The sequence below is a fragment of the Triplophysa dalaica genome, chromosome 18 (assembly GCF_015846415.1).
Source record: "Triplophysa dalaica isolate WHDGS20190420 chromosome 18, ASM1584641v1, whole genome shotgun sequence".
NCBI classification, from domain to species: Eukaryota; Metazoa; Chordata; class Actinopteri; order Cypriniformes; family Nemacheilidae; genus Triplophysa; species Triplophysa dalaica.
Window position 1 is genome coordinate 18663659 of NC_079559.1, and position 26517 is coordinate 18690175.

Genomic DNA, 26517 nt, shown 5'->3' on the forward strand with positions numbered 1-26517 from the left:
TGGTCTGGTTATTAGGCCGAATCCTTTTCAGATACAGTTCTTTTAATCTTATGTATAAAACCTTTGGAGTCCCATCCCTCCCCATCTCTGAAGACCTGAATTTAAGGTGATTACTTTCAGCGTTAATGTCATATTCGATCAAAATAGCCGCCTTCACCTTCTCATAATTAAACGATTCAGCAATGTCCATATGTATATAGGCACTTCTAGCTTTGCCTGTCAATAGGGGCACTAATCTAACTGCCCATTCAGTTGTCGACCACCGACACGCCACAGCAATTCTTTCGAATGAAGAATCTCACTTTGACAGTTGTTCCAGATTGGGCTCCCTCTCCACTGTAGGCTGTTCCAGGGCTTTTGGATAGTGCCATTTCATTTCTGTTACTGTTGTTGTCAAGGGTTGTAGTAGGCTCACATACTGAGCAGACACGTACCTCCAGTTGAAGCAGGTTAAACTGATACTGCAGAGACTCCCACATGGCTTCTTGACAGGCTGCCCCCTGCACGACCTGGTGGTCTCGGGCCTGCTGCGTTGCAAGAAGTGTCTGAAACATGTCTCGTAGCTCTTGGAGAAACACATTTGAAAGGCTCTCTGTTGGCTAACTTTACAAGGTCACAGTTAAAATCTTTACGCTATCCATGAACTTGATTGCTCATTCATGATCAGGGATATAACGTTCATGTGGGCGTTCCCAGACATGCAGACAGTCATCCACACCCACTGATTAACATGTAATTTGCATGCAGGTTGACCTTGGAAATGAAACCAAAAATGAAGACGGAAATGAAATAAAAGAGAAAATAAGATTAAAATCTAACTTTATATTTAATTTGAATTTAAACAGTATTATAGCTTGAGCATTAACTAAAACCTTTGTAAACATGTTTTTGCAATTTCTTTTTCTTATTTGCCTTTTCATTTTCATATGGACAGTCTTGCCTCACGATTTTAGGTAAAATGAAATGTCAAATCACAAATTGCATTTTCTTTTTCAATTTCACAGGGACAACAGGGTCAGTGTAAAAAAATTAATTAAAACTTTTCATTTTATATTTCATTTGAGCACATATTGTGCGCGTAGATGTGTATAGTGAAATTGTTAATCTGGTTTTCGTTTAATCGTTTTATTTATTTATTTAAATTTGGCAGGATTCGCATTCCATACTCACACATAACAGCCACTCAGTTAAAATAAAATGTACTGCAGAACTAATTTTAAAACCTTGCGCTAATACTTTTGTGAACACACAACATTAAATCTGAATTGATTTCGATAAAATAAATATATCTCTCAATTCACACAATTCAGCCAAAAGTGATACTTTCAAAACTTTGATACTTATTATAGCCAACTTTTGTATTTTCAACGTTGATACGCATTATACTCATACTGTTGTTCAACTTAGACTGTGATTTTAATTAGATGTTATGCTGAGAAGTGATAAAGGACAGACAGAAGAAAAGGACAGGGAGAGGCTCCGATCTTGTTATGCCGATCACCAGTCCCACCCTGTGTCATGTGATTCACATTCTGATCTTGTGTCTGATTTCTGACGAATTCACTCTACCACTTCCCTAACACTTCAACTCATTAATATCTATTTCCTTGACTCAGAATTTCATTTGTAAAATTATTAATTATTTAGAAACACAGATTCGCAATTGAAGATAATTAAATATTAAATTATAATTAATTCAAAATAAGTATATTTTTAGGCAAAATAAATAAATACGAACGAAACTGTAATGCAAAAGTGAACGGAAAAAATATTGCATGGGTCCTGATGTTGTAAAGGGGTGTGGTGCAGCGACCATGACGTTTATTGATATACAGCTGTTCCATCCAATGCGATTCATTTAAAATACCTCGTCAGGAAAAAACAACCAATCACATCGCTTTTGGATGACGGCGCAACCATCTTTGACAGCCTACAACCTAGGGGCGCAGAAAAGCGAAACTCAAATATGTCTGTCCTCCAATGACGGTTTCACTCATTTCCAGCATGGTGGTTGTCAATATAACGCTGTGATCGTGTAATTTATTTGCGGAAGGCTCGGCGCATCGCATTGCGGTGAGAATATCGTTCTTCGAAGCAGTGTTTTCTCTCCTCATTCGTCAAATAACCTTGTTCTGCTTTCAGCATCACACCCTGCAGGACTGCTGTTGGTCGTGAAGCATTCAATCAAACTGGAAATTCATTATATATTTATGGATTACATTTAATCGAGCGAATGCACGAGTCGTTTAATTTGCATGCAGACCGTTATCATCAGCAAGGCTTATTGGCTGTATGCATTAACCTTTATCTTTCAGATATGGAAACCCTGATCCCCATCATAAACAGACTGCAGGAGGTTTTCCTCACACTTGGAGCAGAGATTATCCAGCTTCCACAGATCGTAGTGGTGGGATCACAGGTCGGTCATTCATGATAAATGTTTGGGTTTGAGTCCATAGGCAGTACGTTGATATCCTAACTTACAGATGGCATTTTTTTATAATAATTGATGCATGTATACATTAAGTGCTTGATCTTTTTATATGAATGTACAGAGCAGTGGAAAGAGTTCAGTGTTGGAGAGTTTGGTTGGACGAGACTTCTTGCCCCGAGGTTCAGGAATAGTCACACGGCGTCCTCTAGTTCTGCAGCTTGTGAATGTTCCCCCGCTGGAAGAGAGGAGAAAACAAGACAATGGTAATAGCTTACAACTCTCTCTCTTCTAAAAGTTTGTAATATGTTTTACTGGCTAAAGGCTGTAACTCAAAACTCCCATGATGTTCAATAATACTGTCTAGACTGCTCATAGAGTTTGGATTACATTATACATACACATTATATAAATTTGTCTATATTAGTGTTTCAGGAAGTTTGCTTATTTGTTTATGTTGTTCTGGTTTGCAAAAATGTTACAAAACGTATTTTGGTTTCAAAACAGGTTACACTTGTGATACAATTCTTTTTTCTCTTTAAAAACACTGCAGATTTGCTTGCAGTTAGAGGTGCAATTGCATTGGAATAAACTTAGAGATAGTTCACCCAAAAATTCAAATTCAGTCATCATTTACTTACCCGTTGTCATTTTTAACTCTTATGACTTTCTTTAGAACACAAAAGATGATATTTTGATGAAAGGTGGCAGCGGTACAGTTTGGAGGGGTCCAGTTAACAACATTTATTAAAATATTGTCTCTGTGTTCTGCAGAAGAAGGAATTTCAAACAGGCTTGAAATGACAAGAGTAAATGATGACATGCATTTTCCCCATGACGTATAAGGCTTGTACACTTAGTGTATTTCACTGGATACCCAGGAGTATAACAAAAATAAACCGTACCATCGATCACCCATAAGGACACACTTAAAGCTTTATTTAGACAATTTAACAGCTCAATTATTTATTTAATTGAAAAAAAATGTTTAACGACTTACACCATTATAGTAAGTGACACATTTTCAGTATTTACAAACTGAAGTATGTGTTGAAATGATCTTCTGTGGTACCAACAACATGCCACACAACTCAATATCCTCTCACTATTACAAAAAGTATTCTTATCTTTTCACGTGTGTGTTCTTAACACGCTTGGTGTTTTTTCTTAACATCTCTGCTGTTCTTTCTCCTAACTCAGGAAATGGAGCTAAACAAAACTCTCAAAACAACTATCCAGGTCTCTGCTTTTAACAAATGCTCGGTTGCATGAACTTTTCTCTTTGTCCATTTCACTTTCCTGCTTCCCTGCACTGCACCTGTTGTGTAACATTCAGTCCCTGGTTATTGTGGTTTGCGAAACAACCTAGTGCAGTTTCCTCCGCCCTTTAAGACTTTACAGTGAAGCAAATGCATTTTGGCTTGTATTATCTCACTTAGGCACAATTGTTTCCAGCCACTATGTAACCTATTTCTTTTTGAATATTGATTTAGCATTTTTTTCAAGTCAGTTTACTTTCCGGTCCAAGCCTGTGAAAAGCTTTTATTACATTGTGGTTTTCTGGGTAAGAGGGTTTCTCAAGTGTCTTCAGGGCACTGTGTTATTATTATTATTGATTTGTGTTGTCTTGTTTGTTATTGTGTGATTCCAGGAATCAAAGCGGAGGAATGGGCAATCTTCCTACACTGCAAAAACCAGGTCTCTTAAAGTTTGTTCATATTCTTTTAATCAGTTCTTTTGATCTAGTCGACCAAAATGAATGTAACTTATGTGTAAAATGCAATTAAAACAAAAAAAACCTGGATCATTTACGAGATTTAAACTAAAGATATATACTAATGCATGTACTAGACAACATGTAAAAAAACTGAAAAATCTTAAATTCACATTTACACGATGAAAAACTGAAAAGTTTTTGAAAAGTTTCACGTACACATGACAGCGATATCAAAACTGTCTGCATTTACACGGATCTAGGAAAGCTTATAAAAACGCTGTAGGCCAGTGGATGGCGATGTTGTAGTGTAAAGAAATAGGACATGCCTTGGCACATGCACAGTGATAAGGCAAAAGTGCTTTTTAATACCGTAAGTCGACGAACATGTGTGTTTAAAGTCTGGTGAATGTAAATAGTGTGTCTCTCTGCTGGTCTTATTTGTGCAGCAAAACCACATTTTGCTGGGGAAACTTTGATACATAGTCGAGCAGAGAGAGCTCACAGTACGGGTAGCCGCCATATTGTTTTGGCTATACTCGTGCGTAATACGCATGCGGTTGATGTCATTGGAAAGTTCTGTCTTGCAGTTTACATGGAAACAAAAAGGAACAAAAAGGAACGCCCAAGACGCATCTTTTTTTTTTTCGTTATCAACTCAAAACGCAATAAATGCGTTAACGTGCTGCGTTAACGTGAGACACTTATTGCGCAATATAAAAAATGTCGCCGTTAATCTATTCTCAAAGTTGGGTTGGGAGCTGGGTCTATACTACGCAAGCTATGATGACTTTCACCTTGATATTTTAGCGTGGATGTATACCAAGCTGAATTGCACTGTACCGGGCGAGAACGAGATTTTTCAACTCGCGTGATTCGCGCAATTCGCGTCATTCGCGCCGCCTCATCATCTCATGACCAGGGCTTCATTCGCGCGATTCGCCAAGGGTTATGAATGAAAAGGGGCTGGCATCAAGGGGTCTACTACAACAATGATTACATTATTACAGAAATGTTTACGTTTGTCAAGGTTTGAGCTTTCCTGTAGCTCAGTGGTAAGAGCATTGCGTTAACAACGCAAGGTTATGGGTTCGATCCAAGGGGATAGCAAATACCCATGTAAAATGTATAGGATAAAGCAATGTAAGTCGCTTTGGATAAAAGCGTCTGCCAAATGCCTAAATGTAAATGAAAATGTAAATGTCAAGGATCAAAACAGGAACATGATAAAATTAGTGTTGTCATTGGAATGTAAAAACGCAAGCATTTTGTTAGCCAGCCAGAAACCTCCTTCACACATATGACTGAACATTCTGTTTTTATCTTTGCTTAGATTTTCACAGATTTTACTGAAATTCGGAAAGAGATAGAGGAGGAAACAGACCGCAGTACTAATAATAAGGTACACTGGAAAAACAACACCGATCATGGTTTCATTGCGTTTGTCTTATTTTTTATTGATCTCATTTGGTTGTTCTCCCTTTCCTTCATAGGGAATCAGTCCAGAGCCCATTTATCTGAAGATCTATTCCCCTAATGTTCTCAGCCTGACTTTGGTTGATTTGCCAGGGATCACTAAGGTAAAAAGCTCATGTTCTTACTCCACGTACTGTACTGTATTGCGCTATGCTGTTGAAACAAACGTACACTTCATGCAGTTTCATTGATATGAAATATTTATTTGATCACGTCATCAATAATTTTCAATCCATCCATGCTGATCAAACTTCTTATCTTCTGACAGTATAAGAAATGTTGATAAAATAGGGGAGGATTAGTCGTTTGAAAATCAGAAGTAGAGAATGAGTCATTTGGGTCTGAATTTATTCACTTATTATTATTTCTATATATTATTATTATTTATCTTATTGAAAAGCAGTTAAGTGAAGGCATTTGTTAAGTTTAAGCTAGAATTATTAACTCTTTCACCGCCATTGACGAGTTATCTGGTCATTAAAAAAAAAACGCTTCCCCGCCAAAGACGAGTTATTACGGCAATCAGTGTTTGTACTGTTGTACAGCAGGTGGCGCTATTACACACCACTGGGAAAAAGTACAGAATCCCAGAACCTAGAACGCATATGTTTTAGCGGTTTTTAATGATTGTTCTGAGTGTAATCTGGGCAGAATCTGTGACAAAAAACGTTAATTATCTCAGCTGATTAATCAAAATGGTGCATTTTTGAAGAAACCTACCCACATCTACGGAGTGATAAAAAACGAACAAATGAAAATAGAAGAATAAGTTTTTTTTTGTTTAAAAGCAGTGACTCTGTTCTTTCATTTGACATATTGTTTGTCCATATATTCTTTACAGAACATTCACTGTGAGGCATTAAAGTTGGGTGAAAATGTAAAAAAACGCTGTAGTAGGCTGGCAACTTTTCTTTAGAGAGGCTGGCGGCGAATGAGTTAACTGGCTCTTCACCCTTTAGAAATAGGCAATGGCGTTTAGTTCAGTGGTTCCCAACCTGGGGTCTGCGACTACCTTAGGGGGGCGCCAGAGTTCAGATGAGGGGCGCGGGAGCTGACATACATTGAGATTAAATAAAGTTCCATAAAATGTTCCACTAATCATTTTACATATTAATCATGTGCTTACAATGCCAAGATAATGCAGTCAAAAATGGTTATATCTTATTTAAAATTATTATTTCAATTTCCGGCTCAATCGGCAGACATTCACACAGGGCTTTGCGGTAACTGGAAGGACTGACATTGCCTTTTATTATGAGACGTCAACGTTCGTGTCAACATAAAAATCACAAGGAAAAATAGTAGAGAAACGTTGTAACACAGTTCCAAGTAAGTAAGGAAGGAAGGAGGCAACTTTTATTAAAATAAACAAACCACAAAACGAAAGTAGAATGACTGGCAGCTCCCTCACGGTCGACTGCCGACCACACAAACAAAATAAAACATAACAAAAAATCCAGGCCTGGTCCTCTCTCGTCATACACTCCTGTCGCTTGTCCTTTTATGCTTCCGACCAAGACAGGTGCTACGCGCAGCTGACACTAATCACTCGCGTTCCTTTACGGCTCTAACCTGAACATTTGTTTAAGTATTCAAGTAAAAATTTCATTAAAATCTTTTAAATTACTCATCTTAACCATTTTATTTAATTTATGATTAAATTATTTAATTTAATTTATTTATATTTACTATCTACAGTTGAAAGAAAAAGTATGTGAACCCTTTGGGCTTACTTGGATTTCTTCATAAATTGGTCATAAAATGTGTTCTGATCTTCATCTAAGTCACAACAATAGAGAAACACAGTCTGCTTAAACTAATACCGCACAAACATTATATGTTTTCATGTTTTTATTGAACACAACATGTAAACATTCATAGTGCAGGGTGGAAAAAGTATGTGAAACCCTAGGCTAATGACTTTTCCAAGAGCTAATTGGAGCCAGGAGTCAGCCAACCTGGGGTCCAATCAATGTGATGAGATTGGATGTGTTGATTAAAGCTGGCCTGTCCAATAAAAAACACACACCAGTTTTGAGTACAAAAGAGCTCTCAGAAGACCTACGATCAAGAATTGTTGACTTACGTAAAGCTGGAAAGGGCTACAAAAGTATATCTAAAAGCCTTGATGTCCATGTGTCAACGGTAAGACAGAATGTCTACAAATGGAGAAAGTTCAGCACTGTTGCTACACTCCCTAGGCGTGGTCGTCCTGTAAAGATGACTGCAAGAGCACAGCGCAGAATGCTCAATGAGGTGAAGAAGAATCCTAGAGTGTCAGCTAAACACTTACAGAAATCTCTGGCACGTGCTAATATTTTTGGTGACAAATCTACAATAAGGCATGGTTCACATCAGACAACGCTTCTTCAGAACAGCAAACTCAAAACTGGTGTGTGTTTTTTATTGGACAGGCCAGCTTTAATCAACACTTCCAATCTCATCACATTCATTGGACCCCAGGTTGGCTGACTCCTGGCTCCAATTAGCTCTTGGAGAAGTCATTAGCCTAGGGTTTCACATACTTTTTCCACCCTGCACTATGAATGTTTACATGTTGTGTTCAATAAAAACATGAAAACGTATAATGTTTGTGCGGTATTAGTTTAACCAGACTGTGTTTCTCTATTGTTGTGACTTAGATGAAGGTCAGAACACATTTTATGACCAATTTATGAAGAAATCCAAGTATGCCCAAAGGGTTCACATACTTTTTCTTTCAACTGTATATATGTGTGTGTGAGTAGCAATTATGTGTATACACACACACACAGACATATGTGAGGGTTGGGGGGGCTCCGATTGTCATATATGTATGTCGGGGGCCCAAGGAAAAAAGGTTGGGAACCACTGGTTTAGTTGACCCCGGCCTGGAATGATGTTGTAAAAACCATTGATTTTGTATTGGCGGAAGTGAAAAGGAAGATCAAGAACATGTTCGGTTCTCACTGTTGTAAATAACCACCCCTTTCACCAAGATTTGACCAACATTTGGGTGCTTAAAAATTTGGTACAAAGAACCATTCGCTTTATTGGGAGCACTCAAAACATTGTCTTATCCACCCACAATAAATAAATAATCTAGATTGCAAATGCTGAAGTTGCATAAATCCTAGCAATCACATTAAAGCTGTCGAATTCATCCAGCTCTTTGCCATTTTTCTAGGCAGTACACATTATAATTTGCTATCGAAGACAAGAATGGGAGATACCCTGCATATAACCTTCTTTACTTTATTATATTATTCATCATAGTCTTCTATATTTTTCCAAATAGGTTCCAGTTGGTGACCAGCCTGAGGATATCGAGACTCAAGTCCAGGAAATGATTCTGACCCACATCTCCAACCCCAACTCTCTCATCCTCTGTGTGTCTCCAGCAAACTCTGACCTGGCCACATCCGATGCACTCAAACTGGCACGTGAGGTGGACCCAGATGGTGAGCAACACGCAGAGAATTCCGAATGTCTTTCTTGCACTACTGAAGGGCAATGTGGAAAGTGTCATGTTTGTGTGTGTGGTCAGGCCGTAGAACTCTGCTGGTTGTGAGTAAGCTGGATTTAATGGACGCGGGGACAGATGCTCTGGAGGTTCTGTTGGGTCGGGTCATTCCGGTCAGACTGGGCATTATTGGTGTGGTTAACAGGTCAGTTGATATTTATTAAAAATGCACCTAATAAACTTTCTGTCTTTTAATTTACTTCTTCCATTGTTCTCAAACACACATTATATTGACAAAAGTATTGGGACGACCCTTTAAACAAACAGGTTTTACTGCTCAAGTAATTTCTTGGAGCACAAATGTTAATGCTACGGCATGGAATGATATTCAAGAGAATTGTGTGCTTGTAGTTTTATAGCTTCAGTTTGGGAAGGGCCCTTTTCTATTCCAACATGACAATGTCTCCGTGTACAAAGCAAGATTTACAAAGAAATGGTTGATTCAGTCTAGTGTGAAAGAATTTAACTGGTCTGCATACATGAATCCAGCTGAACACCTTTGGTGTGAAATATTATGTATCCGCATAAAGCTCCTATTTAATTTGCCACAATAATACTTTCATAGCCTTTCTGAATTGATTCTGTGAAAATGTCAACCTTACCATTATTACCAAAGGATTTTACTATAGAAACAGCACAGATATCATTGGTGGTGTGTTTGACTTCATGCAACATTGCACAGACGTTCAATCTGCGGATATGAACCAGGAGGGATTTCATTCTGGACCCGCAAAACACGCACGCACCCAGGCACACACACACAGACACACAGGTGCGGCACGCACACAACCCAGTGTTGAAGCGCGTAGATACAGGTGTGGCAGGTGTCCTGAAACTTCATCCTACCCGTCAGATTATCCTACCATGCGCACATCAAGGTTACGTAATTTTTTAGCAGTATAAAATCCTCCTACCTGTTTATTTCATACTGCTACGGCAATATGATAGTGTATTTTCGTTGTTAAATCATTCTACATATTATTTAATACCTATAGTACAATTTGATTGGGTGTTGCGCTGTAAATTAATCCTACATGTTTCCTTTATGTTAGTAGGATAATCTGATAGGGTATTTAAACTATACATTTATTTTGAGTTCATTTTAGAATGCTAGGACTATCTGACAGGGTATTTTGCAGTCTAAAATCATCCTACCTGTTTATTAAATCGATATGGATTAGATTATATAAATTTTTGCCCAGCGGTAGGAGAATCTGACAGGATAGCACAATTCAAACATCAGGACAGGTGTGAGGTTTTGCTTTGCCGACGCAGCTCGTCTGTCTCTTGGTCTATCTGTGCAGCGACAGGCTGAAAACAGCAGCACATTTAACTGACCGAACAAAACAGGGTATCCAAAATTCTGTCACTGTTACTGACTGCCTGGGCATATGAATGATAACGTTCATGCTAAAGCTTACAACGCATGATAATGTTAAAATGCGTATTTTTATTGTTACAATTATTGTCTAGTATCTGTCTGTTGTAATCTACATCGGGATATTTGCGAGACATCGGCGATATACGATAACATCGTCACATGGCCCAGCCCTAATACATAGACTGATTTTTGGTTTAGTAAAATATAAACCAATTGTTCAGTATATTGGTAACAAATAAATTCTCTGAGCGTTTTTATGTCACATCCATAACGCAAAATGTCACACCCATAACACTGGAATTCCCCATTTTCATTTGGACCTTTCGAGGTCTTTCTGCATTTATAATTGTACTATACAAACTTAGTTAGCCCTATTAATCAGTATGTCATCATATTAAATCATAAACAAATAAATAATAAATTGACCAACTAATGCAAGGAGTACTGGCCTCGTCAACTGTATACGAAACTCTTTCACACATGCTTCATCATGAATAGACCTCAGTAAAAATAAAAAAGCTAGTCTAAATTGTATAATGATCCCATACATTTTAAAGTTCAGTGCTCCAGTGCTAAGTATGATCAGACGTTTGAATACTGTTCCACTGTTTTTCTTTTCCACAGTGTAATTCCCTTTAGATGAGCTCTGTCTTCATAGCCCCGAGTGACAATGACTTTTTATATTTTATGCATAAGCACCCTAGGCTATTGTGTCTGTCCTTTATCTTCTAACAGTGATGTGTGTTTCAGATAAATCATTGGGTTATTCGACTTTGGATTTAGCAAGTATTAAATGAGACTGTTTAGTTGTACAGAAGGACTCCTGTGACAGTTTTCATTTCTTGACTCTTATTAATTAACAGTTATCGGATAGAGCCGCAGGGGACTTCATCAGACATTTTGTTTTGTTGGGGGTTGTTTGCTAAAGCACGTTGTAGCCGAGTCACTTACTTTCATCTGTCAACACGATTCAAGATTCTGTGAATTATGCTGGATTTAGAATATGAACAAATTAATCAAAATTAGCCAATCCAATAATTGTCACACAGCATAGACCGTATATGCTGTTTGGGTCAAAGTCACAGGCCATAAGAAATTAATGGGAAAACAGTCTAACACAAAACTATTTTTTTTAACAAAGCTTTATTTTGATAAAGACTAATTGAACAAGCTCTATATGAATACTTAAATGCACGAGAATTACCAAACAACGTATCGCTAAAAAAAGGACGCTCCAGCCATATAGACCACTGCAAGATGTAAACACTGGTCCCTAAGCACTTCCAGTTTAAATTTGTATGTATTTATAACTAGTACTTTACCAATCTTAGATACAGTGGTATGTGTGTACACTTTACACACCCCTTGCAGAATCTGGAAAAAACTGAAACTTCTGGAAAAATAAGAGGATTTTTGAAAATGAAGGTTTATTTTAAATTTTTTGCCCGCCCTGAGCAAGTTATTTCACTAAAGAAATGTTAACATAAAGTTCACTCTAAAGAATAATAACAGAATTTCTAAAAATAGCTTGGTGCAAAAGTTTAGATGCCCCTGATTCTTAATACTTTATGATTTTACCTAAATCAATGACAATTTTTATGTTAAGTCATAGTTGTTTATGTTTCTTGTTTGTCTTGAGTCATTAGACTTTCCACTGTGCTTAAGAAAAATTATCCAGGTCCTCCACAATCTTTGCTTTTTCAGCATTTCTGGATATTTGACTCATGTCCAGCAGTAACTGTATGATGTTGAGATTGCTCTTTTTACATTGCGGTCCATCAAGAGACTCATACACTATTACAATAGATAGAAACATTCACAAAGTCAACACCATTCATTTAAAGTCAGGTGGGTGTAAAACCACTGAAAATTGCTTTTTCCAGATTCTGCAAGGGGTGTGTAAACTTTTGCATACCACTCTATATAATTCAATCTTAAAAGTATTTTTTCTTACATTTTGAATCGGTTATAAATATTCTGTGTTTTTTGTTTAAACAAAGAGCTGAAACAGGAAGTTCTTGCATTGTTTACAACATCCGAAAAAGGACTGTACTGTGCACTCTTGTCACAGCATGACTTGATAGTCATGTTATTTTACTTTTTGTCACGTGATGGCAGTAACCTTCCCTGATACACAATAATTTTCTTCTGTTTTTCTTTTGTTTAAATTTAGATTTTTACAGTAGTGAAGTTTTATAAATTTGCTAGTTTGCATATGCAAATGAACTGTAAATTAGAGGAATAAACATGTAAGTAAGATAAAATCACGATCAAAGGGGATGTTCTTTTATGGCATCAATGGTGATTTTGTTAAATTGAACTGTGTTATATAGTAACTGTATTCTTCTCAGTAACTTTTGACCTCAATTGCCATTCTTAATGTAAATGACTTTTCTTAACTCTTTAACCGCCATTGACGAGTTATCTGGTCAATAAAAAAAAAAAAACACTTCCCCGCCAAAGACGAGTTATTACAGCAATCAGTGTTTGTACTGTTTTACAGCAGGTGGCGCTATTACACACCACTGGGAAAAAGTACAGAATCCCAGAACCTAGAACGTATATGTTTTAGCGGTTCTTAATTATTGTGTAATCTGGGCAGAATCTGTGACAAAAAACGTTAATTATCTCAGTTGTTTAATCAAAATGAGGCATTTTTGAAGAAACCTACCCACATCTACGGAGTGATAAAAAGCGAACAAATGAAGATATAAGAATACAGTTTCTTTTGTTTAAAAGCTGAGACTCTGTTCTTTAATTTGACATATTGTTTGTCCATATATTCTTTACAGAAAATTTACTGTGAGCCATTAATTTTGGGTGAAAATGTTAAAAAACGCTGGAATAAAAACTTTTTTTTAAAGACTGGTGGTGAATGAGTTAAGTTTTACAGAAACAAACAATTTTACATTAAAATGCCATCATTTTATCAACCATATGGAACCTAAAATAGTGAAGCTCCAAAATGCACATCCATCCATCATAAAATAAATAACTCCAGTGGGTTAATAAATGTCTTCTGACGAGAATTATGTGTGAGGCAACAATTCATATTTTAAGCCTATTAAGAGAAATCTGTATGGCGACACATGGATAACCTGAAATCGTATTGGTTTTTGTTTGTCTTGTAGCAACATATGTCATCTTGTTCTGCGATAAGACATTTGAAGTGACCAACATAACTTTGAATGTAGTGCTCTTAGTGGTTTGTTTTGGTTTCAGTGTCGCAATATAACCTTAAAGGGTGTAACTACGTGTTTTTCTGTGTCTTTGGTGTTTTATAAATTGCCCCTGCATGTATTATACACTTAACATTGCAAACATTTTAAAGTAAGAGGCATTACTTTTCATCCAGTCGCTTGTATCACTACGGACTGCTTAACTGGCCAATCATAGGACACCTCGCTTCTCAGAGCGATGAGCTTTGTAAAAAATCTGTGTGTTTAAGAGAGGCGGGGCAAAGAGGAAATACAAACATGCACGGTATGTGGAAAATACAGCGCTTTTGAACTTTAAATTGTGTATAAACATTGCATTACATCTAAAACAACGATAGTTTATAACCCCCTTAAAATATTACTCGTTTTCATTCACAAATGTAGCATTTCATTTCAGATGACATTAACTAACCCATTACGAAGTCGAAAGAATTTAAGTATGGAGGTGCTTTTTGGAGCTATAAATGGACGTGAAGTGTTGAATCATTTATTTATTTTAAAAATATAAAGGAAAGAAAAAGAAATACATTTGGAATGGCATGATGGGGTGTGTAATTATGAGAGATTTTTAGGTAAACAATTCCTTCAGTCTCACCACATTACTTTTCCCGGCTACAGATATAAGTGACACCTAAGCGTATAGCTGTGGGCAGACTTATGCTTTTTGCTTAGTGAAAAATAAAAATACGATGGTGAGCACTTTTGGCCTGGCCTAGTGATTAGCCACCAACCAGCTACCCATATCACACAAGCAAGTATATAGCAACACATTAGGAACTCATAACAACACGACCACTGTTCAACATGACTAAACATGACTAAAGCCACCACATGTAGTAGCACGCTTTTTCCAATAGTGGGCAGTATATGTACAGTTTTCCTGTATTCTTTTGTATTATACACTGTAAATGAAACCCTTTTGTGTGTTTCGTGTGTTTTTATGGCTGAAGTTACATATTTTCCATGCAAGGTTATTTAAGTTTACTAAAGTTTTAAACTTTGAAAAAGTTTCTGTTCATTGAAATTCAATTAAATATTGCCCTAAAAATTATCGGAAAAACTTAACTAATGGAAAATTTGAAATGTTGCCTCAAAAATAAACTGAATTAAGTTTAAAACACTTAAATTATAATAATAAACAAAACTTAAATAAAAAAAAATTAATCTTATGTAAGAACATTAAAAAAAAATTATACAATGACAAAAGCATATACCCAAATTTCAAAAACTTTTAAGTAAACTTAACATAAAAACAAAACATCTAATTAAAAATATTTGAAAAACTATTACAATTAAAATCAAAACTATAATAACTCTGTTTCCATGACTTCCCTTCTAATCATTTTTTTTATTTAAAATCTTTCCATAATCTAATCAGTTACGATTGTGTAAAATACTTTTATCTTAAAAAGTACTGTTGCCTTGAAATACATCACAATACATCTGTTATTTTGTCAGGAGCCAACATGATTTGAACACCCAGAAGAGCCTCTGTGACTCCGGTAAGGACGAACAGGCATTCCTGCAGCGTCATTACCCGTCGCTTGCCTCACGCTGCGGCTCATACTACCTGGCTCGCACCCTGAGCCGACTGCTCATGCATCACATCAGGGACTGTCTCCCAGAGCTGAAGACACGAGTCACGGTGCTGACCGCCCAATACCAGTCCCGACTCAACGGCTACGGGCAGCCTGTGGAAGACCACAGCTCCACCTTGCTTCAGATAGTCACCAAGTTCGCCACAGACTACTGCAATACAATCGAAGGCACTGCCAGATACATTCAGACCACTGAACTGTGAGTACATTCACATTGCATTCATATTCAGTCATTAGACAGATGCTTTTGTCCGAAACCATTTAAAATGAGCGGCATCGCAGGCTATTAGATTATATCATACGCTGTTACATTATACAGCATCATTAAGGTTCATTTCTAAAGAGGTTTTTATCTCTAAAGGCCTATTCACATTTCCAAGGAACTCCTCGAGACAAATGTCTTAAACTTCCAGAAGCAAAGAAGATTGGGGCGGTTTCCCAGACTAGGACTAGGCCTTTGTTAAATTAGACATTTAAGTAGTTTTAACAAACATGCCTTACCTAAAAGCACTACTTGTGTGCATTTCACAGCACAAAGGCACTGATGTATTTTACTTTATGGTCAGTTTGTACAGCTCTTACATTTATTTCAGTCTTTCAATTTTTATCAGAAATAATCTACAGGCACTGTTGTTTGTGAGTGTGTACCGGAAATTAAATTGGAGTAACAAAAGTGCACATGCGCAGTATCGTTTGTTCATGTTGTTAAGATGAAACCGTCTATAATTATAATATAATTTGTATCTAATCTATTTGTGTTTAGTCAAAAATGTTTTACTTGTGGTCTCACACTTTTAAAAGCCACTGTTCATTGATTTACCTATTTTATAACAATAGCTTGAAGTGTTATTTCCGGGAATAACGCCACATTTATTTTCACACTGCTACAATAGAATCTTACAGTGCATATCAGACAGCTTTAAGTTGGCATGAATTTAACAATGATTCAAATTGTTTTACACCGTGTTAAAGTATTTATTATGACTCCATATCTGTGCACATCATTATTATTATTTTATTAATTTGCACTTGTAATCTTTAATCAAAAACGTTAACCTCCACCCACTCTCGAAACGACCTCACTTGACTTCTGGTCACGATGAATGACGCGAGGACGGGGCTGCAATGACTGACAGATTGTAAACTAGTGTTCAAATCTTTCACCTTTTATTGATTTAATCACTTGTCGGTGGATGAAATCAAGTCCCGCCTGCATTCCAGTCGTTTCACTTGGGGATATGTCACGATACGGAAAAAAAACAAACGCGCTACTTCCGTTTCATGTCGACTTTAAAACATTAAAGCATGTGTGATTGTGTGTCACTTGGAATTTTCACAAATGTGCCTTTTTCGCTTCCCTCCTAGAATGAATAGACCTTTCATCTGTAATTCATTTTCATTTCTCTGTCAATCTTGATGTAAATCGGCGCTAAGGGTTCTGTATTGAATGTTACTTATTGCCTCAAGTTAAAGCACTGGTCTATTATTGTTATTGAAGGGGAAAAAATCTGAAAGTGGTTTTCAGAATGCTTGTGCCCATTTTAAATACAGGTTGTATCTGACGGTTCGCAAAGGAACTTTATTTGAAGAGCTACTTGGTTGGAATTTGACACGTATTCATTACCTGTCTTGTATTGTGCGCCTTTCAGGCTTTCGAAAGCTTCTCAGTCTGTCATTTTCACACCACAGCTCATGACGGATATGCACCGCGTTTACTTTGTCTGGCTTGGCTGAATATGACAGGCAGATAATCCTCAAGTCTGTCCAATTTCTTATTTACACTCCACGCGCTGCTGTCTAAAATCCTTTTCATCTCCTATATCTGGCTACTTGTTCAACAGCTATCGATTAATTAAGTGCAACATATTGACGTTTTCCGGCTGCATGGTCTTGGACATGACTCCAGGGCGATGTGATTTCGGTGTGAGCTGAGGTGGATTCACTGACTGTGTGCATGTGTGTGTCGTACTGTAGGTGTGGAGGAGCTCGTATATGTTACATATTCCACGAGACGTTTGGAAGAACCTTGCAATCCATTGACCCACTGGGAGGTCTCACCGAACTCGATATCCTCACCGCCATCCGAAATGCTACGGTACTGCACTACGGTATAACACTTACCTGTTTGTTATTTATGCAGAGGTATAGCTTAGATGTATGGGTTTGTTTTGTGGCTGCAGGGTCCTCGGCCAGCTCTGTTTGTTCCTGAGGTAAGTTTTGAGCTGCTGGTGAAGAAGCAGATGAAGAGACTGGAGGAGCCCAGCATGCGTTGTGTGGAGCTCGTCCACGAAGAACTACAGAGGATCATTCAGCACTGCTCTGCCTACAGCACACAGGTGATGAAGCATTCAGATTGATCAGATTTCACAATCATACATTATGGATTTACTAAAGTGCCTGTTTTCTCAAAATTACAAAAACATGGGCATATAAGCAATGCAACGTTTTTTAAATCCATTTTTGCCTTTATTGGACACTACAATATAAGAAACTAGTAGGTGGAGAGATGGGAACCGGATCGGCAAAGGACCTTGAGTCAGGATTCGAACTCGGGTCAGCGTACTTGCATTGGCACCGCATGTCAGAGCACTGCCCTGTGCCCTGTGCCCACTAGACTATCGACTCTGACAGCTGTGCCATGTTTAAATTTTACAATTTTATTTGTCGACTCAAGTGACTTCGAAGTTTGTGACAGTGACAGTTTTGGCTACTGTACCTTACAAGAGGTATGATCACTGTCGTGATTAGCTATCCTCCAGGTATTGGCATATTTCACACTTCACACTGTTGTTCTCTAAACCAGTGTGTCCACAAAAGTTTTTTTAACATATCTGAAATGCAAGGTGCTCTTCTTAAAGCAACGACTGTTGGATGAGACACTATGGTTGCTATGATACAGCATATTTGCTATGTTATCTAATTTTAAGCAACAGTTTAAGCAACACATTCTAACATTGTGTTAGTCTGAACAACATCGGTGGTTGTAAGAGTAAGATGTGCCGATTGGTTGATTTGATATTTGTCTCGCCCCTCCTGCACTGTGCGTTCAGACCGCCACCGTCGAGTGTCAAAGTGGCCGGATGTCATTTATTTGCAATGTGAGCCGGCGGCGAGCAGCGGCGCTGCGTGTCTTGGCTGTTGAGGGTGTCAAGGAGAGTTGAAATCAGGTCAACTTTATGGTAATGAGCTATGACACGGTACAGCCGCAACCAATGGTAACGTAGAAGTTCACGCTTGTAAACTTTGGTTCCGACCACATTAGTTCCCAAGCAAAATGGAGGAGAGGTTGAGTCTTGCTGTGGCGGGTTTCCCAATCATATACGATCCGTCCATGTTTGCGTGCAGGGACACAAATAAAAAAAATGATGCGTGGACCAAGGTGACTGAGATTGTTTGTGTTCCTGGTGATTTGCTGATGATGTGCATTGATGTTATACATTTTCTGTAAATAAGTGGGAATTTCATGCTAACTTTAGCGCCAGAGCATGTTCAACAGTGTTACTGCTGCAGAATACGTGTAAATACAAAAAAGTTCTTTCCACAGATCAATTTTTTTTGTCAGTCTGCACATGATCAACAAGGTTGTTCTTTAAATAAAAGATAAGATTTCGATCTACGACTGTGCACAAAGACGCTTTCTACAGCGTTGTTGGCAGGGCGGCCAGATCGATTTTTGATGCTCTCGACGGCGGCAGTCTTAACGCACAGTTAGAAACGAGTGATGGAAACACCACATTTTTAATAAAAAACCCTTAATTCGCAAACAAGTTTTACTTTCACTTGAGGTGCAGATTATTAATCATGTCACACAGCATCAGAAATTTGGTTATTGTCATTCTTAAATGCCTGAGCAAAGTCGTCAAGTATTTCTGTAATTGCCTCTTAGAAATGTCACGACTGTGTTTCCCAAACAGCAGGCATCCAGAAAAGCACCACATCTATTGTGTTTCCTAATCGTCTGCTTGCGCAAGTGTTATTTTATATGAAAATTATTATATTCAATGGCTTCTCTGACTTTTCTTACTGATATTTACTGGCATGTTTATTGGGAAGTGACGGTTGACTAGTTGGATGGAAGCGGTGCTTATTCGCAAATGTTTTATGCGATATTCCAATTTTGCAGTAAATTCGCAACTTCGTATGGAAACCCTGCTATTGACAAGTGCATTTTTTCCCAAATGTTGAACATTTATAAATCTCAGCTGCTGGAAAAATATGTTTTCAAACATAGTGTGGAAAGAATGACTTTTTTGCAGTACTGTTCTTTTATTGCAAACACCACTGGCGTCAAGGAAAAAACTAGTGGACCTAAAAATTTTTTTATTATTTTTATAAAGTGGAGATTAAAGAAGGAGGAGAGGATTGATGTGATCGAGACCAGCCATATAATCACAATATATTACCGATGTCATGTTTATATTTGACATGATAAGTTGATAAATGGATAAGCGCGACAATGTGAAACAAAAGCATAAAGGCAATGCTTTCTCCGTTTGATTCGAAATTGAATGTAGTCATTATAGTTGTCTTTATAGTCTCTTGGTGCTTCAAGTTGGTGAATACTAAAGAGTCGATCTCTGATGTCAGAGTTTGTTTGTTTGGTGTAAAAGTGTTCTCTGAATACATTGCCTTCTCAAGGCATCTTGTGTTGCTCACATCTCCTGTTATTCATCTGTTGCTGTCGAAAGCAAGTGGTCTTTTGTGCGTGAAAAGTTTGGTTGGGAAATCCAAAGAGACGATCACTTCAATAGCACAGCGAGACTGCTCTCTTCAGGTGCATGTAGTACCTCATGGTTGAATATAGATTGGTGCAGGAATTTACATTTAAATTTAAAATTGATGTACTTGGCGGACGCTTTTATCCAAAGCGACTTACATTGTAATATACTAAACAATTTTTTTCTGCTCGTTTTATGAGGGGTCACCTGCATGGGTTGGTGATGGAACTCTTTATAAGGCATTGAATAATTGGATTACAATAAATAAAGAAATGTATTCTTAATGTTGTTTGTGGTCCGTTATGGAGCTTTAAAAAGGTTTGTTGAATGAGCAATTGAAATGTTACACGTACATTTAAAAATAGAATGAAAAGAATACTGTTTTCAATTATATGCACAATATAAGTATGAGAAAGTACACTGTAAGCTTATTACAGGTACACACAAACACACACACACACACACACACAGGCTCAGCAGAAGCTACATTAGAATTCTGCACCTCACCCTGGACTTATCTCTTCTCACCTGCTGCCTACACTGTGTACATGTTTACTGTTTCATGTTACACTCTGTAAGGTTTACTTTATTCTATACATAAATGTAATTTCAAACGTGACCTGGAGGCGATGAGAGGAACAGTGGCGCTAATAATCTTCTAACAGTTGATTGAATATTATGCAGATGCGTAGCAGCGAGCAGTCTTTCACATGGGCAGTTTAAATAATGCATGACTAACCTACGGTATGTATGTGTGTTTGTTTGTGTCCGAAGGAGCTTTTGCGCTTTCCCAAACTGCATGACTCAATAGTGGAGGTGGTGACCAGCCTGCTCAGAAAACGCCTGCCAATTACCAATGAGATGGTGAGAGAAATGGCTCAGTTGTTTATTTGTAATATTTAATGTGTATTTGGATGAAATGTGTCGCGGTTTACTGCATTAGTGCACATTAGGGCATTATTGTCTTTTTAAGGAAAAAAAGAATAATTTCTGCGCAGTTTATTTGCATTTATGCATTTGGCAGATGCTTTTATCCAGCATGATTGCAGTGCATTTAGTGTGAATACTTTATCAGTATGCGTGTTAGCTAAAATTTCTAAATAAACCATGATATGACAATTTATCACCCTGTCAAGATTAACTTTGACTGGCTTTGAATCTCTGTTAAATAATACATTTATACGGACCACACCAAAATTATTTTCAATTTCTCTGAATCTACTATCTAAAGGTATGTGGTTAAGTTATAACAACATTTCTCCCGTATTCTAAATAAAACATTGTCTTTATTTGCAAAATAATTTAACGGGACAAAATAACAAAATATGCTATTCATGTTAAAACGACTAATGTTTTACATGCATCTTGGAATCAGTTCAGAAAGCAATATGATGGATTTAGCCTGATTTTTATCACAACTTTCATCTTTGCGTTCTCTCAATCCTTTACATTGATGTTGGGTGACTTTATATCATACCTGAGGTTAATTTCTGTTGAAATTCAACAGACAAAGAATAAAATTGCCACTATACATGCAAAAATGCATATTAAAGGGGAAACTGGAGCGGTCTCTTATTTGTTTTCTGTGGCTGTATTGCACAATATACTGTAGATCACAAATCAAAACTACTGAAACCCTTTTGTTCCAGGTTCACAATCTGGTTGCGATTGAGCTGGCTTATATAAACACCAAACATCCTGATTTCACAGACGCTGCCCAGGTGTCTGCATCCGTCAACAGCCAGCAGGTACTGAAATTATCTCTGTCTCTTTCTCTCTCTCTTCAGGAACAGTGTTCGTCTTGTGCTAATAATATCTCCTCACAGGTTGATGCTGGGGATACAGGGAAGCGTTGGAAAAATGACAAAATTTCATTGGAGGACAGAGGCCCTGTGCCCGGGTTTGGAAGTCCAACCAAAGCTGTTAACCTGTTGGACACGGTAACTTTACAAATTTCTCATTAGCGCAAAAGTGCGGAAACATTTGATTTAATACTGCTAAAGACTAAATGGCTTTTAAATATGTTTCTCTAGGCTGTGCCCGCATCCCGCAAACTGAGCGCCCGTGAACAGAGAGATTGTGAGGTCATTCAGCGACTCATCAACTGCTACTTCCTGATTGTGCGGAAGAGCATTCAGGACAGGTGAGCTTCACCAGATAATTTGGGTGGCTGGGAGCAATTCTGCAGACTGACTGTTTTTCTGCTGTGTCTAGTGTGCCAAAGACTGTGATGCATTTCCTGGTGAATTATGTGAAAGAGCATTTGCAGAGTGAGCTGGTTGGACAACTCTACAAACAGGCACTGCTCCAGGAACTCCTCATTGAGTCTCAGGAAACCGCTCAGCAGCGCACAGAGGTCGCACAGATGCTGGAGGTATGTTTTATACCTGTGTTTTCAATTTAGTAATCAAATAATATTTGACCTCCCAAAAAACTGCGCTTTTGCTGGAGCAGAATACCGTTTTTGAAAAAATATAACAAAAAATAACTTATTTTCATACCATATAGTGTTGGCCATTCAACCCTGTTACTAAAGTTGTAAAGAAAAATGTATAACAAAAATCGTTACGCAATAAGAAATGCAAGGTAATAAATATGAGCCAACATTTGATCTTAAACTGATATTCTGAGTTCAACCCTGTTATCTGCTGTGGTACTCTTTCAGGGTTTTTCCTGCATATAGAAATTGGAGGCGGCCGCCTAAATCAAATTTCGTGCCGACTCAGACTCTCGTCTCGTCTTTACAAAAAACACTGCGTGCATTAAACATTTTGTCATTTGTAACTGCAGCTACGCCACAACGGAGACGCTGTTTTGTTACCAGCGCAGTAAGACGCAGAAGAATTCAGTAAAAGGCTATATTAGGAGATGTATTAGCGGTGTTTCACGGCTGTTTAGGTGTTTTATGTTCAACTTACATTTTCTTAAAAAGGTTTCCTAAGTTAGCTAACTGTACATCATCATATTGGTTCGTTGAATCAGGGTTATTTTGTACACAGCGAGTTCACCAGAACGAACGCACATTGCGATCGGAACGACTCGCAAACAAATGACTCCATTGAACAAATTCGTTTACACAGAATGTAAAAGATCAGTGAATTGTTCAACTACAAGAAAAGGTAGGGTGTGAGTGAGCTTTGCTCATTTAGTTAGACTGGTTACTTATAGGCTAAAATGTCTAATAAAAAAGGCTTATATATTTTTTTTATAACTTTTTTGTTTGATTGAATAAATGTATTGCTTTATAATTTATAAGTTGTCATTTCATCACTTTTTTTAGAACTTTAATATTAGTGTTTTGTTAAAGGTCCCATTCACAGCGATCCCATTTTCAACCTTTAGTTAGTGTGAATGTTGAAAAAATATTGCGATCTCTAACAAAGATTGACGTTTGCACATGCACTAGCAGATCTCCGTTACACTTCGATCGGTCCACATGTTTTTAACTGATAAAGTGAACTGGTTGCCATTGTTACTGTTTATTACTAAAAGCCAAAGTTTATGAATACACGTGCACTGTGAGGGGCACCGACCAATCACAACAGCCTGAGAAGCGGAAGCTTGCTGATATGGTATGGGTGGAATATCTTCACACACACGCATTAAGAGGGAATCAGAGCGTTTCAGAAGGAGGGACTCTATATAGACCGGAAGAAATCCAGTTGTTTTGTGAGAAGAGGGACAGTGGTAAACAATAGACTTGAAATATCTGAAAAATAAAGCATTTTTTGAAATTAGAAACATGAACATCCATTGTTAAACACCCAAAAAACATAATCAAAGCCTCTAAGAACACACTTAAAGGGACGGTAGGCCTACACAAGTGTTGCACAACCTCTGCCTCATTTTGATCCAGGAAAAACCCTGTCTTTGAAAGGACTTTTAGTTTTACTGTAACATGCTGAAAAGAATTACAAACGTTGCAAACCTTGTGTGTAATATAAAATAAAGCAACTTAAAATAAAAGTTTATATTACATCATAGAACAACCTCAAGGTTGAAAATCAACATTTTCTATTGATTGTCCTTGTTCTAAAAAAATGCCAGGTGTTGTACGTAGGATTTAAAACAAATTGCTATTTTGTGTAACTGATCTTGATTATTGCAGACATACTTTAATCTGTCTTTCTGTCCTATTTTCTTATTTCAGGCACTTAAGAAAGCCAGCAACATTATCTCAGAGATCCGAGAGACTCATCTTTGGTAGCCAAACGTTCTCATGAACACATCTCAGAAAAGTGTTTACATGTCTGTGTGAGTGTAGGTCAAACAAATTATATATAAAGACATTCAATGCCTCTGCCAGCAAGAACAACGTGTACAGTTTATCTAATCTTCTTTTTTTCTGTATCTCACGAATCCCATAATTATGTATTTGACAGACGTCTGTGCTTATGTGTTTGTAGACTGGATGTAAAATTGTAAGCATATCATGTCTAAGGCACTTTCTTCAGATTTATTGTTGGTAGGTTTTAGACATTGCATAAAATATTTCTTAATTTAAAGGCCAAGACAGTTTCATACCAAATCCGTACTTTTATTCATGCAATCTCTCTATTCTAAGCAATGAGCAATATAATTTTTCAGAATTTATAAAATTTTGTTCGTGTTAGTTGATGCCAATACAATTGTAAGTTCGCTGTGCATTTTTAATGTCAACAGTTAAAATATTTGACGTTAAAAATGTTTTGGTAAATGCTAATGGTCTAATAAATGCTTTATTTTTTATTGATAGCTCATGTTAGCTAATGGATAAGTTGATTTTACACACAAATACAACCTATGTGTTAAGTGTTACCCATGATCTTTATTTCAGAAATGACAAAAAATTATTTAATTTATGTTTTGTCAAGGTCAGACATTAATTTACTTTACTAGAATTTCTCCTTATTTATTAGACATAGTCAAATTTAAGGTTGTACGCTTCATGAGAACTTTTCACATACAATCAATTTATACAGCCAATATCGACTGAGAACAAACATTCAAGTAGTATATTTGATAATATGATTGAGCAAAACACAAACACAAACCTATGAATAAACTCCATTGCATTTAGGATCTTTAATGAGACAACATGTGACTGACGCCTAGACATGCAAATAAATGGAGACGCAGTGTAAAGAGCTGTAGAACAAAGAACCTTGATCCCGAAAGCTCAGGGGTGCCCGAGACTTGACTGGCATGTAATATTTATGCTTGTATGAATATTTATTGTAAGAGTGAATACGCCAGTGTCAGAGAAGGTCAGATGAGGAACAAAGAAATGAAAACTTTCCATCCGAATCGGTGCTTGAAGCATTGACCACTATGACGAAAAACCTTGTGCACTGAAGAGGTCTGTGGAGTTGTAGAATATTTGTTTCTTGTTCTGATTGAATTGCCATTTATTACTATATTGAACTGTGTGTGTGTGGAGGTGTAGGGGGGTGAGACTTCAATTTCATTTGACTTTTATTGCTGGGTGTTGCATTATTAGTGGAACATGAATTTAGATGTGGTGGTGCGGAGGTGCAGGATTTGTACTTATTTTTTGCCAAAACTTGACACTTATTTGTCCTAATCAGATTAATCAAATTGAGATTGAATTTCACATGGACCCCAATTTTATTGCTGTTGGTCACTAGTTGCTGACCTAAAGTAAAAAATCAGCAGTGCAGGATTGTCAGTCTTGTCAATCATATCAAGATAAAACTGTTTGAGATGAGTTGGATAACCAATTATCAATGTGTGAATAAAACTAATTTAGGACAGTGACAGTTTTTGATTTTTTTCATTATATTCCTGCACGGTAATTGCCAATTCTCATTGAAAAAAATGACTTGTGTAAATGGCCCCATTAAAGAGCTAGGATTTATCGCTGCAGGGCTGAATCATGTTGTGTGTGTGATTAGCACACTGCGTAAAGGTCTGGCTTCATTTACTGACCCATCAACAATTAAAAAATACACCAAAGAGCGATTGAAAAGCCATAGAAAAAAAAAGAATGACGGGAATAAGGAAAAGTATTATTATGCTGTTTATATATGTTTATCGGGTCATGCATCTTATTTTGAAAATATTTTAATGGATGTGATGCATTGATGATTGCTGTTGTCTTGTGAAAAGGACCCGTAGTGGAGTTAGAAGTGTCAAAGAGTTAAATCTACTTAAAGAATTGAGTAAAGTAGAAACTGGATTTTAATGACCCCTATTGCGATCTCATCTTATATTTAACTATTTAATAATAAAATGAAATAAGAAATTATATTACAATCCTAAATTTTCCAACCAACTTTTATTATTTTTCATATTAGTTCAAAAATGTAATGAAATTTTACATAAGAACCCCTTCTCTTTTTCTCATTGTCAACTCTCAATTTAAGGCAGTATACTACCAGACTGTAGAAATGCATTACAATTTTACAGTAAAAGTAATAGTACAGTACGGTAATAGTTTATTATTAATGTTTTCACATTACAGCAATTAAGAGAATTTT

At 37.1% G+C, this 26517-nt stretch overlaps 1 protein-coding gene across 3 annotated transcripts; it reads left to right on the forward strand.

The window, feature by feature from the left end:
* Positions 1–1926: 1926 nt before the first annotated feature.
* si:dkey-32e23.4 (dynamin-1-like protein) lies at positions 1927–25795 on the forward strand. Of its 3 annotated transcripts, XM_056773127.1 has the most exons (18): positions 1927–2073; positions 2316–2419; positions 2556–2697; positions 3632–3670; positions 4083–4129; positions 5479–5547; positions 5639–5725; positions 8899–9061; positions 9148–9268; positions 15181–15519; positions 17295–17415; positions 17501–17656; positions 20813–20902; positions 21688–21786; positions 21865–21978; positions 22072–22181; positions 22253–22412; positions 24189–25795. In XM_056773127.1, exons 2-18 carry the CDS (start codon positions 2318–2320, stop codon positions 24243–24245), a joined length of 2016 nt encoding a protein of 671 aa, XP_056629105.1. In that variant the 5' UTR covers positions 1927–2073; positions 2316–2317; the 3' UTR covers positions 24246–25795. The 3 variants fall into 3 exon arrangements, with proteins under 3 accessions (XP_056629105.1, XP_056629103.1, XP_056629104.1); XM_056773125.1 differs by having other exon boundaries at positions 21688–21978; XM_056773126.1 differs by lacking the exon at positions 3632–3670 and having other exon boundaries at positions 21688–21978.
* Positions 25796–26517: the final 722 nt, after the last annotated feature.

Excerpts from the sequence above, each read along its gene's own strand:
- si:dkey-32e23.4 (XM_056773125.1), top strand. The coding sequence starts at position 2,318 with ATGGAAACCCTGATCCCCATCATAAACAGACTGCAGGAGGTTTTCCTC. Across the intron at positions 5,548-5,638 it reads ACCGCAGTACTAATAATAAG|GGAATCAGTCCAGAGCCCAT; the intron begins GTACACTGGAAA and ends TTTCCTTCATAG. Across the intron at positions 9,062-9,147 it reads ACGTGAGGTGGACCCAGATG|GCCGTAGAACTCTGCTGGTT; the intron begins GTGAGCAACACG and ends GTGTGTGGTCAG.